The sequence below is a fragment of the Grampus griseus genome, assembly GCF_964374135.1.
Source record: "Grampus griseus genome assembly, chromosome: 8".
NCBI classification, from domain to species: domain Eukaryota; kingdom Metazoa; phylum Chordata; class Mammalia; order Artiodactyla; family Delphinidae; genus Grampus; species Grampus griseus.
This window is the reverse complement of record NC_139002.1, coordinates 39980139-39998866: the sequence shown is the minus strand read 5'-3', so window position 1 is coordinate 39998866 and position 18728 is coordinate 39980139. Positions and strand designations below refer to the sequence as shown.

Below are 18728 nucleotides of genomic sequence, written 5' to 3'. Positions count from 1 at the left end.
GGGGTACGAACCCGTGTCCCTGCATCGGCAGGCGGACTCTCAACCACTGCGCCACCAGGGAAGCCCCATGTCTTACTTCTTCTGCTCAACATTTTTTCTATAAGCATTAATGAAGGTGTTGCATGTAATTGCTTACTTTCTTGCAGTTTAAATACTTACATTTCAATACTTGGAATCCTCTCCCTAAAAGAAACGTAGTCCTCACCTGAGTGCAGTGTTTATCTTCAGTGGTTTCTAATCACTACAGTTTACAGTGTTATTTATGGAAGTATTTATGTACCTTAATATATGTATCTTGTGATTAATTATGTGTCCAGTTTCTGATTGTATTCATTAATAAGACCATTTCCCCCTCCTTTTGTTTGTTTGTTTGGCTGTGCTGCACAGCATGTGGGGAGCACCCCCTGCAGTGGAAGTGCTGAGTCTTAACTGCTGGGCCACCAAGGAAGTCCCTTATCCCCCTCCTTTTAAGTTACACAAGTTTAGGGACTTCCCTGGCGGTCCAGCAGTTAAGACTCCATGCTTCCACTGCAAGGTGCGCAGGTTCTGTCCCTAGTCAGGGAACTAAGATTCCACATGCCATGTGGCGTATCCAAAAAATAAAAAAAAAAAGTAGTAAATTACACAAGTTTAGTTTGGAAGTATGACACACAAAACAGTTGAGAGAAGACTTGATATGTGATGACAAATTTCTACCTAATGTTTAACCCTTTTCCTTGTCTTTATTAGTTCTGCAGAAGGGGCTAACGGATAACTTTGCTGATGTCCAGGTCTCTGTAGTTGATTGCCCTAATTTGACCAAGGAGCCATTTACCTTTCCTGTAAAAGGTAAGCAATATCTGCAAAGGATATTGACCCAGCTTTTAGATTAAATTGTGCTTAATTTCTGTGTTTTCTAATATTGGTCAAATTTCATTTTATACCCTTGTAGAAAAATATGTTTTTTATGTACTTTTGTAACTTTCACAGGTTATATAATAGATATTCAATAGGCTAGAATCCTGAATATCACATGAGAGTTTTGTTTTTAATCATTCAAGTGACTGTTATGGAAACTTACTGTAATTTTTATTTATTTATTTATGTATTTATTTATTATTCATTCATTCATTCAAGACCAGAAGTGATCTTAAAAGCCTTGTATTTATTTGAATCATCCATTAAATACTAATATCCCTTCAACAAATTTGTCAAGTGATTATCCAGCCAGTGTTTAAAGTGAGAAGGGAAATTAATATTGATGCTGAAACTCAGCCTCTGTGCAGCACTGCCAAATTGAATCTCAGAGACGAGAGTTTTGGGTGAAGTAGAAAAGAATACTTTTATTGCTTTGCCAGGCAAAGGGGGCCACAGAGGCCTAATGCCCTCAAAACTGTCCCAAACTCAGTGGGGGGGGGCAGGTGTGGGGAGTCTTACAGTCAAGGGGAGGGGCTTCTCATAAGGATCAGAGTGCTTGCAAGGCCTGCATTCCTTCAGTCTAAGGATCATCTCAGGTGGTCCCGTGATCTATGGTTCTCTATGTTATTGAACTGTAACCTTCTCTCTGGAATGAAGAATGTTTCATCAAGTAGTTAACATCTTCCATGTGGTAGGGGTTTTAGTTCTGCACAAGAGCTCAAAGATACAGTTATGTATATCCAGTGAGGAGGAACCAGGACCCTGCCCCAAGGCTACACTATTGTTTCTTGACTGCTCCTCCCTTGTCTCTTCATCCCCTCCCTTCCCTGATTAGCAACTGTTTGAACCTGCCCTGTGGAACTCAGGGAAGGTCACCGAAGCCGAATGAAGCCTATTTCTTACCAACAAAAAAACAGGGGACACGAAAAGACTTTTGTGCCCAGGAACCCCACAGGGTCCTGCTAGGTTTCTTTTTTTTTTTTTTAATTTTATTTATTTTTTTTATACAGCAGGTTCTTATTAGTTATTCATTTTATACATATTAGTGTATATATGTCAATCCCAATCTCCCAATTCATCCCACCACCACCACCACCACTGCCCCCCACCCGCCCCCCCTGCCACACACACCCCTGCCACTTTCCCCTCCTTGGTGTCCATATGTTTGTGCTCTACATCTGTGTCTCTATTTCTGCCCTGCAAACCGGTTCATCTGTACCATTCAGTTTCAATATTAAGTAAATATAATTTGTCAGACAGTATGATGGATATCTATATTTGATGTCTTAATTTTTATACTAACACTGCAAGGTGAGTACTAGCCCCAGTTTATAGATGAGAAAACTGAAGCTGAAGAGAGGCTAAGTAATCTCAGTGGGAATCATAATCAGGATTCAAATCCAGATCTGTCTGCTTCCAAAGTCCAACATTCTCTCATTATACCCTACTGTAATGAGGAATTTGGAACAGTCACACTTACTCACTCTTTTATTATGTAATTGACATCTTTGTTAAAAAGCAGTTTTACGTAGAAATCCTGGACTCTAGTTCTTTCTCTGCCACTTAAGGTTTCATTACCCTGGGTAAGCCAATTAATGTATCTGGGCTTCAGATACATTAAAATGGGGGTGGGGGGGAGTGAGATTTGGGTTAAATGTTCTTTTTGGGTCTTTCTAGTTCAAACAGTCTTTGATTTTAAGTAGACCTGTAAATTCTAGAAGTTTTATGTACCAGATGGCAATATCTCTTCACACCTTAAAAGCATTTATCATAATACTTTTTTTGTTGTTTTATGTTTTGGTTTTTTGGCCCTGAGGCATGTGGGCTCTTAGCTCCCCCACCAGGGATTGAACCCGCACCCCCTGCATTGGAAGGCGAAGTCTTAACCACCGGACTGCCAGGGAAGTCCCTATCATAATACTTTTTTATAGCTCTGTTTCTTCCGATTATAAGGGTAATATATTTTACCCCAAAATAAATAATTGATTAAATAATTCAAATAAAAACCAGAAAACACAGAAGAGTACAGGAAAAATAGTTAATCTTAATTTTGTCACCCAAAGGGTTGGTTTGAAAAAGAGTTTTCTAGGTTCTTGTCAATAATTTGTGAGTCTTTAAATTACATACTAAGGAAGCCAGATATGTATGCATGTTACATATATGATCTTTCATAAACATATTTAGGTACTTTCTACATGAACTGGTCTTGTCACTAGTGATCTTGGCGTGTTTACTAGTATTATTTCGTCGTTTTACCCGAAAACCAGGTTCACCTCTTGGTGGGTGTTGAGCCAATAGACACAACCAAAGCACTAGAGAAGGAAGGACTTATTGTCACTTGCAGCAAGTAAGGAGAACACTGGGGGATCTTTTCCCAAACAGTGTCTAGCTGTACCTGTGACGTTTAATTAAAAATGTAAGTAGAAAGTTCCTAGCATCTGAAGTTACCTAAAATTACTTGTCATTTTTATAAACAACCTTGGAACAAACAACTCTAACAAGAGGACTTCTCAATATGGATTTTTAAAAGAAGTAATATTTTACCAAAATATTTTAAATTAAAATATAATTTTAGCTAAAACCCTCCCTCCCCCAAAAGAAAGATTTTTAAAGGAATAAGTCATTATAGACTAATTCTAGAAACCTCATCCAAACATTGGCTCCAGTTCTAGCCCTTGCCCTATCATCAACTTTCATTTTTATATTATTAATTTTTACTGGAGTATAGTTGCTTTACAGTGTTATGTATCATCAACTTTCGATTGCCTTTATGCTACTAACTATATCAAGTCATGCTTGGTTATGACACTATTAGAAACACAGGAAGTTAGCATAGGACAGGGATCCTAGCTACTTACATTTTCCAACCCCTGCTATTTGTAAAACTATGAACTGAAAAGTTATATACTCTTAATAAATTAGTGTCTTCCGGCATTTTATACTTAAATTTAGATGTTTGCCTATTTTTAAGATGGCTTGTTTTATTTGTTTTTTTTAGGTATCTGTGGGAAAACTAGAATTGCAGAAGTAGGAGGTGTACCTTACTTATTGCCTCTTACAAATAAAAAAAAAGTAAGTTTCTTTTACTTTTCACATTCACATGGAGATTATGAAAATCGGGTTGATTCCTATTTTTATTATTAGAAGGTCCACTGACCAATGTGACAAGGAAGTGTTAATGGATGTAGTAATAAAAAGTAAATCTGGGAATTTATATAAGTAAGATTTAAATAATATGCATTTCCTCTTGTATAGGTTTATGATCTAAATAAAATCGCAAAAGAAATCCAGCTTCCTGGAGCTTTTGTTCTTGGAGCAGGAGCAGGCCCATTTCAGACTCTTGGATTCAATTCTGAGGTCAGCATATATATAATTACTTTATTTTATTGATTTGACACTTAGTTTGCCTTTTTCCTTTTACTGCCCTATCAGAAATCTTGTCTTCTGAATGAATTGTAAGTGGTTGATGTCATACCTCTCTACAGATTTGTTACTGTTGATACAGATTTGGAGTATAGCACATGCTCCAATTAGTCCAACTGAAATGGAGCACTCATCTCTAATTTAGATTTTCTTATGGCACATGCTCAGTATTCGAGGAGTCCATCGAAGGTCCTACTGTGATTTGCTGAGGACTCTGGACTGTGAAAGATTTCAGTCCTTACACATCAGAGGATTCCTAACTTCTCTATGATCTTTGCTGGTATAAGGGCAGCTTGCAATCAGAAGATGAATGAAATATTTAATTATCTAATCAAATCCCTCTTTCAGACCAAATTGCAGGGACCTACCCCAGTAGTATGATTATTGTTTACAAAAGGTAGTATCTATCACTATGTATGTTAACACATTTCCAACATAAAAACATCACTGTTTCTTCACATCTCACGAACAGGAGAATAACCTGCTCAGTCTGCCCATTCTCTCACAGCCTCTTACATCTATGACTGTTAGTCAATAATCATACAAGTCCTTTTATAGAAACATTAATATAATTTGCCTAGTGTTCAAGACAGAAAAAGTTTAAAATTTAAGTGAGAAATTTTAAGGACGTCTCTGGCGGTCCAGTGGTTAGGACGCGGCGCGGCACTTTCACTGCCAAGGGCCCGGGTTCGATCCCTGGTCAGGGAACTAAGTAAGTAAGTAGGTAAGTAGGTAGGTAAGTAAGTAAATAAGTAAGTAATAAAATGAGAAATTTTGATGCAAATGTCACAATCTTATAGAAACACTATAATACTGTAAACATTTTCTAAAATTTTTTTTCAGTTTTTTTGATATTTGTAAATCTTTAACATTTTGAATCTGACATTAAATATTTTATTTTTCATGTTTTATTATTAGATCTTGAAATAAAATGTCTTAAAGTCTAGGACAAAATATTTTGTTACATTATTCAAGATCTTCTCTTTGCATAGAGATACTAGGCTTGACTAATTACCTTATTTACTTTTCTTTTCAGTTTATGCCAGTTGTTCAAACAGAAAGTGAACACAAACCTCCTGTGAATGGAAGTTACTTTGCTCATGTTAACTCTGCAGATGGAGGGTGCCTACTTGAGAAATACAGTGAGAAATATCATGATTTTGGGTTTGCATTACTGGCTAATCTTTTTGCCAGTGAAGGCCAGCCTGGAAAGGTGATTTTGTTCTAAAAATGCAGTATTCTCCAAGAGTTCTCAGATAGCTAAAAATTTGCATGCTTATTGCTACTACTGTAGTTTTCTTAAGGAAATCCAAAGCTACCTAAGTCCCAAACCTCTTTAAATAACACAGTTATGAAAGATTCAGAAAGTACTACAGGCATAGTGAAAATACTTTGGGCTTCCCTGGTGGCACAGTGGTTAAGAACCCACCTGCCAATGCAGAGGACACGGGTTCGAGCCCTGGTCTGGGAAGATCCCACATGCCACGGAACAACTAAGCCCATGCGGCACAACTACTGAAGCCAGCACGCCTACAGCCCACGCTCTGCAACAAGGAAGCGATCGCAATGAGAAGGCCTAGCACCGCAATGAAGAGCAGCCTCCGCTCTCCTCAACTAGAGGAAGCCTGCACGCAGCAACAAAGACACACGCAAACAAAAATTTTAAAAAGAAAAAAAAATAATACTTAGTAAGCAATAGCTTTTTTTCCAAGGAACTAAAATAGGATGTTCCTGTGGGGAGTGAGTTAGTCAAATAGATGAACCATGCAGCTGAAGTAGATAATGTCTACCTATATAGTTGGTATATATGTAACTTACTCATTTCAGACTGATCAGACATTGATTGAGATAGAAATGATGGGAGCAAAAAATTATAGAAGACGTGAGAAGAATTAATGCCTCACTTCATATTTACTTCCTGTTAGTACAAAAAAAAAGGATGATTTCATGTTCCAAAATTGTAATGATGGTCGCACAACTCTATACGTATACTGAAACCCATTGAATTGTATACTTGAAATAGGTGGATTGTATGGTATGTGAATTATATCCCCCATAAAGCTGTTATTTTTTTTTTAAAGATTATTTCAGTTTTAGCTGTTGTGAGAACTCCCAGATCTTGTAGAGATAACTACTTCAGCCACTTTGGGAAATGAGATAGTGAAGCAAAAATACCTAATAAAGTGGAGGTGACAGCAGTCCAGATTTTTAAAGGAAATGAGAAAACATAATCATTTCTCCTCCCTCCAGTTATCAGAAGTTAATCCCTTTAAACCAAAGAATTCTCAGTCTTTTACCACCTTGACATATAAGAATCTCTAGAGTTCAGTGTAGAATTTGGCTATAAATTTATAAAATTTAGCTATAACTCTCTCAGTCCAAGAAAGCACAAATACGACATTATTAGAGTAAATGATATATAATATATATATATATATATATAATACTATATATATTATTAAGACTTAGAGGATTGAGACACTTCTGCTCATATCTGGGTGCTCGAAGCAAACAAGTGAATATTTGCTTGATGGCACTGAATTATATAATGTTTCACTTGGGTAGTTATTTACATAATATTTTGCAGCTTAGAACAATGGTATGTGTATTTATGTCCTCTCTAGGTCATTGAGGTGAAAGCCAAAAGAAGAACTGGAAAACTTAACTTTGTGACTTGTATGAGACAGACTCTTGAAAAACATTATGGAGATAAGCCTGTAGGAATGGGAGGTACTTTCGTGATTCAGAAGGGAAAAGTGAAGACTCATATTATGGTAAAGGCCTGTGTGTGTGTGTGTGTGTGCGCACGCACACACGTGCTTAAGATCGTAGGATTTTTTTAATATACATTGAGAATTTAACCTTTTTTAAAAATATTTATTTATTTATTTTTGGTTGCATTGTGTCTTAGTTGTGGCACGTGGGATCTTCGTTGCATCATGTAGGGTCTTTAGTTGCGGTATGCCAGCTTCTTAGTGGACTTCTTAGTTGCAGCATGCGAACTCTTAGTTGCAACATGCATACAGGATCTAGTTCCCTGACCAGGGATTGAACTTGGGCCTCCTGCATTGGGAGCACGGAGTCTTACCCACTGGACCACTAGGGAAGACCTGAGAATTTAACTTTTAAAGACACCCTGAACAAACCCTTTTACTGTGATCAAATTTAAATGACAGACAATACTGTAAAGCAACTTGTATGATAATGTCCAGCCGGAGTCCTTTTTTCATATTAATATATTAGAACTTTCTTCTCAATTTGTTTGTATTAAAGATTGAGATAGATGTGAGTATAAGCCTTAGAAACTGATTATTTTCATTGCTAGAATCCCTATATAGACTTTGCTATTACGATGGTTGTGGTTTTAGGGAAAGAACTCATGAAAATGATAATCTTATGGGCTGACTATAATAAGTTTATAAGGCATTAATGACGGAATACTATATGAAGACAGACCAGGTCATCTAGGATTTTTAAAATAATTTTTGGTAGGTGAGTGAACGAATAAATGAATGAAGTGTAAAAGTGTTATAACTTAATGTCCTTTTTGTTTTAACAATGAAGCCATTAGAAAACGTATTGTTTTGATGTTTTTTATCCTGATAATTTTAAATGGCAAACCAGCTGATTCTGCATAGAAAGACACATTTGTGAAACTACTTACTTTTCCAATTTACGACAAAATTATAGAGAAATCTATTTGTAAATACCAAAGGATTATAGGATTTCTTAAAATTCAAGTAAACAATACTTTATTATTAACTATAGTTACCATGATGTGCATTAGCTCTCTAGAACTCACTCACCTTATAACTGGAAGTTTGTACCCTTTGATCAACATTTCCCCATTTTCCCCCACCCCCTCATCCTCTGGCAACCACCATTATACTGTTTCTCTAAGTTGGACTTCTTTAGATTCCACATATAAGTGATATCATGCAGTATTTGACTGTGACTGGCTTATTTCACTTAGTGTTGTATAATGTCCTCCAAGTTCAACTATATTGTTACAAATGGCAGGATTTCCTCCTTCTTTTAAGCCTGAATAATATTTCATATACATATCACAACTAAAAAGATACAGATAACAATTTCTTTATCCATTCATCTGTTGATGGACACTTAGGTTGTTTCCCAATCTTGACTAACGTGAATAATGCCACAGTGAACATAGGAGTGCGGATATCTCTTCAAGGTAGTGATTTCATTTCCTTTGGATATATACCCAGCAGAATTGCTGGATCATATGGTGGTTTTATTTTTAATTTTTTGAGGAAGCTCCGTAATGGTCGTGCCGGTTTACATTCCCACTAGCAGTGTACAAGTGTTCTACTTTCTCCACATCCTCACCAACACTTTTCATCTCTTGCCTTTTTGAGAACAGCCATCTGCACTAGAGTGAGTGATATCTCATGGCTTTGATTTGCATTTACCTGATGAATAGTGATGTTGAGTGCTTTTTCATATACCTGTTGGCCGTTTGTATGTCTTCTTTGGAAAAATGTCTAATTCAGTCCTTTGATCATTTTTTAATTGGGCTTTTTTTTCCTATTGAATTCCTTATATATTTTGGATATTAACCCCTTATCAGATATATGGTTTGCAAATATTTTCTCTCATTCCATAGGCTGCCTTTTTCATTTTGTTGACTGTGGCCTTTACTGTGCAGAAGCTTTTTAGTTTGACGTAGTCCACCTGTTTATTTTTCCTTTTACTACCTGTACTTTTGATGTCATATCCAAAAAGTCAAATTTAATGTCATGAAACTTCCCTCCTGTTTTCTTCTAAGAGTCTTTGCAGTTTTAGCTATTATATTTAGGTGTCGGATCCATTTTTAGTTAATTTTTGTATATGATATAAAGTAAGGGTCTAACTTTATTTTTTTACATGTGGATATCCAGTTTTCCCAGCACTATTTGTTAAAAAGACAGCCCTTTCTCCATTGAATGGTCATGGCATCCTTGTCAGAAACCATTTGACCATATATGCAAGGGTTTACTTCTGGGATCTCTATTCTATTCCATTGATCTGTATGCCTGTCGTTATGCTAGTATCACACTATTTCGATTACTATAGTTTTGTAGCAAGCCTGATATCAATAAGTGTGAGACCTCCAACTTCCTTCTTCTTTTTCAAGATTGTTTTGGCTGTTTGGGGTCCCTTGAGATTCCATATGAATTTTAGGGTGGATTTTTCTATTTCTGCAAAAACGTCATTGGGATTTTGACAGGGAATGCAGTGAATCTTTAGATTGCTTTTGATAGTACTGACATGTTAACAATATTAAGTTGTCCAATCCACGAACACAAGATGTCTTTCCACTTACTGGAGTCTTTTAAAATTCGTTTCAGCAATGCTTTGTACTTTTCAGTGTACAAGTCTTTTGCCTCCTTATGTTTATTTCTAAGTATTTTATTCTGTTTGATGCTTCTACCCCACTTTCAATGCCTTCCTTTTTTTTCATTTACCAGTATCAATAATGACATTTAAGACTGGGATGAGGATATACTCATAGGAAAACTGAGAAACTCCTTTATTTATTCATTCATATCTTTTAGTGTGTACACATTGATTGGTGGTCCTTTTGAAAACTAGGGTATATAACTTCTCTTGGTGCCAAAAATAGCAATAGAATGTATAAGAAGGCTTAAAGGTTTTAACAATGAAATTATATATAAATTTTTAGCTCAATAATATTCGATGTTTACTTGTTTAATGTCCTTTTATTGTAGCCAGCAGAATTTTCTTCCTGCCCATTGAACTCTGATGAAGACGTGAATAAATGGTTACGTTTTTATGAGATGAAGGCTCCTTTGGTTTGTCTGCCAGTTTTTATCTCCAGAGACCCAGTAAGTCTATGTCTGTCTTTTACATTGCAATAATGCTTAATTTTTAGAATATTCTTTTAGAATTAGGCACTTTTTGTGTTCTTATTTAAGAACTAGTGTAGTCTGTAGAATTGTCTTAAAAGGTAAGGGAGCAAATATCTGACCACCTATGATTTGGCAGAGCAGATTTTACCTTTGGAGAATTGAAGGCACAGGCATTTTAAATAACACCCAAAGTCACATTATTAAATAGTAGAATCAGAACAGGATTCAGGTGTCCTATCATCTTATTTGCTGTTCTATATACTGTTCATTATATTCTAATATTGTACCCTAGAAAAATAATATAGACTAATTTAAAGCAAATACCTACGAAAATACTGACTATATCTTTTGATCCAGTGATTACATGTCTAGGAATTTATCGTTAAATATATGGCTATGTGCATAAAATGACTAGTTAAAAGGGTTATTCATGACAGCACTGCTGTAATAGCAGAAGAACTGGAAATAATCTAATGTCAGTTGGAAAGTGGTATGCGCATACAATAGAATACCATAGATATAAAAGAATTAGGAAGCTCTTTTATGTTCTGATATACAAAGATCTGAAAGCTATACTGTTAAATGAAGAAGAGCAACATACAGCACAGTAGGTGCAGAGTACTACCATACAAGTAATAAATTAAAAATAATCCTTTTGGAAGGATATAGAAGAAGCTGCTTACTTTGGTTGCCTTCTAGGAAAGGAAGTGAGGGCAGGAAATGGAAAGATACATTTTACTGAATATATGCTTTTGCACCCTCTGAATTTTGAATCATGTGACTGTATTACCTACTAAAAAAAATAAAATAAAAATTATTGTAACATAAATTAAAAAGGTCTCCCATCCCCTTAAACAAGTTCTATGCAAAATAATTGGAATACTAACAGATAGCTTCTCTTTTGTCCTAGGGGTTTGATTTGCGGTTGGAGCACACTCATTGTTTTAGTCATCATGGAGAAGGTGGACACTACCATTATGACACCACCCCAGATATAGTGGAATATCTTGGATACTTCTTACCTGCAGAGTTTCTCTATCGCATTGATCAACCAACAGAGACCCATTCATTTGGGCGAGATTAAATCAACTGATACTCGTTTGACTGATTAACTCATTAATTGATACTAATATAAAGCCTAATAGAAATGATCTCACTACTTAATAAGCCCTATTTTTTTCGGCCTTTGAAATGAAAGGTATGTCAACACTGTGCTCTGTATTACTTCACAGATCTATCTGAAAGGGATTATTGGGAACAAAGACACATGATGGAGATGTTCTTCATTCTGTTTATTCTAAAAATCAGTCTTGGGCTTCCCTGGTGGCACAGTGGTTGACAGTCCGCCTGCCGATGCAGGGGAGACAGGTTCGTGCCCTGGTCCGGGAAGATCCCACATGCCGTGGAGCGGCTGGGCCCGTAGGCCATGGCCGCTGAGCCTGCACGTCCGGAGCCTGTGCTCCGCAACGGGAGAGGCCACAACAGTCAGAGGCCCGCATACCACACACACACACAAAAATCAGTCTTATGTTTATAATTAAATATAAACAGGATTAAGAATCAGGTGATGATTCCTACTAGCTAATGGCAATAATTTACATTTGTATATTCAGTTTTTCAAGTTAGTCTTACAACTGCTAAGTGGATGTTTCTGGGTATTAGAAAAATCAGTGCTGGAAATGTTGATAGTTGTTAAATCTTTCTACTGAATTTTTAAAATCCATTTTAGAAGTCAAAGTACACTTTTTTCATGGAATAAGGTGGTCAGAGGGAGCAACTTTACTCCTTTTGGTGATGTTGAACCATACTCTGAAGTTTGTAATTTGCCTTTAACAAATATTAGCAACCAGATGGTTAGCCATGATTCCTCCTTTGTTTGGACTGTCAATTGGAAGCAGTTTGTGCCTTGTTGGTTATTTGCGAGAAGTGAAAAGAAACAGCATCAAAATACAACCTCGAAGTGAGTATACTTTAATTTATAAATGAGGCTATTACCAAATATGACTACTATCCTTCATGAAATGTAAAATTATACCTTTACCAATTGTAATGACTGAAGTTTTCCTCAGTGTTTTTCTATAATAATCATGAGCCAAAAACAACTCTCTAATCTTGTAATGCCAACACTGATTTAGGAGCTTTTTAGTACTAAGCATATAATAAATTGTCTTTGGATGTTAACTATAACAAATATTTTTTGTCTTTGGATGTTAACTATAACATGTCCAGTGAGTATAAATTCCTAAATATTATTTTTTAATAAACACTAGTTTGCACCAAAAGAAATGAATAAAAATTTTACATTCATAATATGATATTGTGTTTCTTTTTAATATCCTACCTCCAGACAAAAATAATATTAGTATTCATTCATTTAACAAATACATACTGAAAGAACACCTACCCTGCCCTCTGGAATGTAAGCTCCATGGCAAGGGCTTTGATCACCACTATAGCACTATTGCCTTTAAGAGAACCTGGCCAAAGTGGGCACTCAAATATTTGTTGAATGAATGATTATGACAGATACTTCACTAGATGCTGGGATCTATCATTCAGTCATTTATATAGTAGGGGAAGGCAAATACATATTATGTCAGGTGGTACTAGTGCTATGAAGAAAAAATAAAGCAGAAGATGGACTGTGAAGGAGGATGTTATTTTGTTGTGGGCATCCACACTGAGAAAAGGTGGACTCCCACCCAAAATTCAGCTCAGATGTTGAGACTGATGAAGTCACACACATACCAAGGGTGTATGACAGACTTTATTATTCCCATAATAAGGCTTTCTGGGGAAAGCAGGGCAGCTCCCAAGCAAGTCCAAAAATGGCCTGAGAGAACAGAGAGAGGAGACTGGCTTGGGGGTTTTATGGTGGTTACGGGGTAGGGCCAGGGTGATGGTTCTGCATGCAGTTTGAATTTCCCACAGGTGGCAAAGCAAGAAGCAGCCAGGCTTTACTGCACAAACGTGGGGCAGAAGGGGAGGAAGGAGTGGGGTAAGGCTTAACAGCTGTCGGCAGTCAAACATCAAAGGTGGACTCAGACTCTATGACACATTTTATAGAGAGAGATCGGGGATAGCCTCTGATAAAGAGACATTTGAACAAAGGCCTGAAAAAACTGAGAGAGTGAGCCATTATTATGAAGTTATTTGGAGGAACATCTTTTCTAGCAGATTTAAAGGCTCAGAGGCAGAAGAGGACTTGGTATTTTCAAAAAATGGCAGAGGCCATTGTAAACAAAATAGGATCACCTGAACTCCATGAAGCTAACATCTAGCGCATATTGCGAGAAGCAATTTTTAAAATGCTAGCTAGCTAGCTAGATATTTGCAAAATTATGTTAATACCATATTCACTTTAGGAATGTGACAAGGATGCCCAATATCATTAACTACTGGAGTTTCAACTAGGGAAAGAAGACAAAGACAGAGTAGGTATAACAACTGAAAAGGAAGGAAAAAATAATTTTTTCAGCAGAAAACATGATTGACTTCTTGGAAAACCCAAGAGACTCTATAGTTAAATTATCAGACTGAGTTCAAAGAGGTTCCTAAATATAAATATTACTCAGCCATAGAAAAAGAATGAAATACTGCCATTTATAGCAACATGGATAGACCTATAGAATATCATACTAAGTAAGTCAGACAAAGACAAATGTATGATTTCACCTAAATGTGTAATCTAAAAAATACAAATGTGCTCGCTTCGGCAGCACATATACTAAAAAATAATACAAATGAATCTATATACAAAACAGGAACAGACTCGACATAGAAAACAAACTTACTGTTACCAAAGGGGAAGCGGGTGGGGGAGGGATAAATTAGGAGTGTGGAATTAACAGATACACACTACTATACGTAAAATAGATAAGAAACAAGGATTTCCTGTATAACACAGGGAACTATATTCAATATCTTGTAATAATCTATAATGGAAAATAATCTGAAAAAATATATATATAACTGAACCACTTTGCTGTACACATGAAACACAATATCGTAACTATACTTCAACAAGGGAAAAAAAAGTTGCTAAATGTAAAATCAATATACAATAATGAGTTGTATTTCTGCATACCAACAAAAAATAGGTTAAAAATGTAAATCTGGCAGGAATTCCCTGGCGGTCCAGTGGTTAGGACTCCGTGCTCTCGGGGCCAAGGACCGGGATTAGATCCCTAACTGGGGAACTACGATCCTGCAAGCCTCGGTGGCATGGTCAAAACCAAAAAAAAAGGAAAGCTGAAAAGGATACCAATTACAATGTTACCAAAAGTACACAGCAGTATTTTTATTTAACAAAAATTATATATAACCTTTATGGAGAAAATTATAAAACTGTTGAAAACTCAAAGAAATCAAAATAAACGTACATCCAGGAAGATGCAATCTCACAGAAGTATCAATTCTCAAACCTATAAATTCAATTCAACATCAGTCTAATCCCAGTAGGGCTTTTATAGAGCCTCACCAGTTCATTTTAAAATATATGGGATTGGGCCTCCCTGGTGGCGCAGTGGTTGAGAGTCCGCCTGCTGATGCAGGGGACACGGGTTCATGCCCCGGTCCGGGAGGATCCCACATGCCGCAGAGTGGCTGGGCCCGTGAGCCATGGCTGCTGAACCTGCGCATCCGGAGCCTGTGCTCCGCAGTGGGAGAGGCCGCAGCAGTGAGAGGCCCGCGTACTGAAAGAAAAAATATATATATATATATATTTGGGATAGGGGGACTTCCTTGGTGGTCCAGTGGTTAAGACTCTGCACTCGCAATGCAGGGGGCCCAGGTTCGATCCCTGGTCAGGGAACTAGATCCCGTGTGCTGCAACTAAGACCTGGTGCAGCCAAATAAATAAATAAATATTAAAAAAAATAAAAGCAGACTCTCATTTGCTTTTGGTTTTAAAAGCCCAGCTTCCTTTCAGTTTCTCTGTGATGCCTCCGTGTGGCTTGTTCTACCATTCATTCCAGGACAATTTACTGAACACCATCAATGTGCCAAGCATTGTACCAGGCCTACCCCAGTCAGCGGGGACACTGACTGACATATGAACAAACAATTAAAATAAAAAAGGATAAGTCCTATCAGTATTACCCTGTAAGGTATTGTACATTAGAGGACACTTCATATCACAAACACAAAAATAAATTTACTAAAGAACACATGAATTTCTGGTACTGGCCAAGATGGAATAAGCCCACAACAGGCTATTTCTTCCACAATTCCAAAATACAAAACTTGGATAAAATACAAAAAGCAACTCCCAGAACACTGTTGAAAATTAAACCATTTTGACTGAATGGTTGAAGAGGGAAGTCAAAACTTGAAGAATGAACAATACTGATGATGAGTTTCCTGATTTTTCTTTCCTCTTTTATCCGAGGCAGTCTGGGTCACAGAACTACGCAATGGGCATGGACAGCAAAAACTCCCAAGAGACAGTTCTTTTTGGCCAGAGAACCAGGAAAGGGAGCCTCAGCAGGCCACAGTGTGAAAGTCTCCATTTTTTTCTTGTTTCTTTTTTATGTCTTGGCTCTGCCCAGAGGCTAGTCCCAGTGCAGTCAGAGCTGCACTGCTGTACCAGTGGTATCAGGGTAGCTGTTACCTAAAACACCAAGGAAAAATGATTCCAGAGGAATCAGGAAATGGGTTTCTTGTGGTCCCATTTTTCTCTCTTTTCTCTTGGTGCTTCATCTGGAGGGTGGCCCCAGCTGTGAAGAACTACATTACAGTCTGGGGTGTAGGGCACTAAAACTAAGAAAAACTGGTATTTGTGGCCAGAGGAAGCAGGAAAAGGGGTGATATTCACAGTATTCCCTTATTAGCTTATTAATGTCTGTAAGAATTTTGAATGTGTATCCCAAATTATCTTACACTCCGTTCTGTGTTTTGGACTTTTCCATTGTCCAATCTTTGAGTTCACTAATACTTTTCTGTGCTGTGTCAAATCTCTTAGTAAACCTTGGGTTATTAATTGCATCTAGTTTTTAGTCTAGAATGTACATTTGATCTTTTTTTTTATAGACTGAAATTTTTCTGTTGAAACTGCCCATCTTTTCATCCATTTTGTCCATTTTCCTTTTTTTTTTGGTTGTGCAGCATGCAGAACTTCCCTGACCAGGGATTGAACCCATGCCCCCTGCATGGGAAGCACGGAGTCTTAACCACTGGACTACCAGAAAAGTCCTCTATTTTTTTTTTAACATACTAATCTGTTAAAGTCCTTGTCTTCCATCACCAATGTTTTGATCATTCATGAATTAGTTCCTATTATTGTTTTTGCTTATGTTTTATCAGTCACTCTTTCCTACCCCTTACTTCTGCTAAGATGGTATCTTTCACCAGTGAGGATTTCCACCTTTCTTTTGTTAGGCAGATGAAGTGTGAGACTGATTACCTCATTGTAATCAGAGAAGGAGCTGGGTTGGGGCTCAGTTGCATTTTAAATAAAACTCAGGCCACTTCTACCTAGAGTCTGTTACTCTGTTACTTCCGGGATTTTAATTCAGAGCCTGGCAGATCTCTGCCTCCTCAATCCTGAAAGATGGTGTGGGGTTCAGTTCTTCCCTTTCGTAGATTTGAGCTCCATGAACCCTCAAAATCTGACAAAATTTTTTTTTTTTTTGCGGTACGCGGGCCTCTCACTGTTGTGGCCTCTCCCGTTGCGGAGCACAGTCTCCGGACGCGCAGGCTCAGCAGCCATGGCCCACGGGCCCAGCCGCTGCGCGCCATGTGGGATCTTCCCGGAGCAGGGCACGAACCCGTGTCCCCTGCATCGGCAGACGGACTCTCAACCACTGCGCCACCTGGGAAGCCCCCTGACAAATATTTTTTATAGAACACTTCCCTCTAAGCAGGACTTAGGTATGTATATACCTTATGTGTATCTTAGTCTGCAGACGACTTCACTGTTTTTTACACTTAGATCTTTACTCCATTTGGAATTTATTTTTATTTAGGATGTGAGATAAGGGAATGCAACTGGATTATTTTCCATATGTGACTGATGGTTGGCCCTGCTCCTCCCATCATCCACACCCCTTTCTATGTAACTCTGCAGTTTCTGCAACTGAAAAAGCTGAGTGTAACCCCTCTCCCACCCTTGACTTTTGGGTTTGGCCATGGGACTTGTGGATTTTAGACATGTAATGCAGGCAAGGCTTACATCTTGTGACTCTACCATCTCCATGAGAAGGACATACCCTGACCAGCCTGCTAGTACAAGAAGAATGAGACACACATGGCAAGTCTTCTAAATGGCCTGTAGACCTATAACTTGAAGTAGAAGCAACCAGCTGAGCCCAGCCTAGATCAGCTGACCTTCAGGTCAAGCCCAGCTGAGACAGCAGACGCCCCAGCCAAACTGCATAAGTATGAGCACCTTATAAAGATTAAAGGAGAAATATGTTTAAAACACTTAGCACAGTGACTGGCACAAATAGAGCCCAAGATAAATATTAATCAAATTTTGAAATAAGGTATTAAAATCTTTTACAAACTTATGCATAAAGTAGTTCTCAAACATGACTGTCCAGCAGAATCTGTTGAGCTTGCCAACGTTGAGCTTCCTCCCTCGAAAATTCACACACACCCCCAACAAACACCCCACATGTATTGTTTAGGTAGAGACTGACACCATGACAACTGTATTTTCCTAAATACCTTAGAAAAGGAGTTGAAAAACTTAAATATACCTTAGCACAAAACTTGGAGAGACTCATGATAAATGATATACATAATTCCTTAAATTAAGTAGAGTTTTGTAACATAAAAGAATTCATCTTCCCCTGTGGAATTACTACTGATGAAATACTTTCTCAGGGACTCAACAGTGCTTCTTTTTTTTTTTAATATTTTTTCTGAATTTTATTTTTTTATACAGCAGGTTATTAGTTATCTATCTTACACATATTAGTGTATATATATATATGTCAATCCCAATCTCCCAATTCATCCCACCACCCCCACGCCCACATCAGTGCTTCTTAATCTTATAAATATTATTTTAACTCCGGCATGAAAGAAATATGAGCATATTACACGTCAGAGATAGCCTCCGTCATGGAGTTTACCACTAACGGGAGTTTAGATAACTAATTATGCAGTATAATTTTAAGTAGTGATAAGCACAATTAATTGTTTTCCTCAAACTACGCCCTTATTTTCTAACTTTTCAGACATGTTGTTTCTACCCCAGGTGTAAGCCCTCAAATCTCAGCACTCTCAGAGGGCCTCTCGTAGCTAGGATCCAGGGGCCCATTCATCTCCTTTTCCCTGCCTCTTTTCGGTCGTCTTCATCCTTCTATCCAACATCACCTTCCAACAAGCAACACTTAAAACAGAGGTGGACACCAGGGACCCGCCTCCCCAAGCTCTCTGCACCCGAATCCCACCCTCCCACCGCCAGCCACGCCTCTTACAGACCAGGAAGCTTCTCCGGACGACGTAGTGGGATTCACCGGAAGCGCTCGTCCGGAAGTGCAGAGTTCCCGTGTCCGCCGGTTTTCTTCCGCGAGACTCCAACGAGGG

At 37.8% G+C, this 18728-nt stretch overlaps 1 protein-coding gene and 1 long non-coding RNA gene across 5 annotated transcripts in view; one reads left to right on the top strand and one right to left on the bottom strand.

Annotated features, from left to right (window-relative positions):
• The window catches only part of LOC309826339 (ester hydrolase C11orf54 homolog), a 25648-nt gene extending 13182 nt beyond the window's left edge, over positions 1-12466 (top strand). For 2 of the 4 annotated variants that reach the window (XM_082660429.1, XM_082660428.1), the window contains 7 exons: positions 730-828; positions 3896-3969; positions 4153-4254; positions 5357-5533; positions 6945-7094; positions 10053-10169; positions 11104-12466. In XM_082660429.1, coding sequence (XP_082516555.1) covers positions 730-828; positions 3896-3969; positions 4153-4254; positions 5357-5533; positions 6945-7094; positions 10053-10169; positions 11104-11277 — 893 coding nt within the window. In that variant the 3' untranslated portion in view covers positions 11278-12466. Of the gene's footprint in view, positions 1-729; positions 829-3895; positions 3970-4152; positions 4255-5356; positions 5534-6944; positions 7095-10052; positions 10170-11103 lie in introns of those variants that run through there. The other 2 variants (XM_082660430.1, XM_082660431.1) reach the window with 2 other exon arrangements.
• Positions 1-18728, bottom strand: part of LOC309826341 — a 23569-nt gene extending 4841 nt beyond the window's left edge. Inside the window, exon 1 of the long non-coding RNA XR_014297099.1 lies at positions 18624-18728. This is a non-coding gene — a long non-coding RNA (uncharacterized lncRNA). The remainder of the gene's footprint in view (positions 1-18623) is intronic.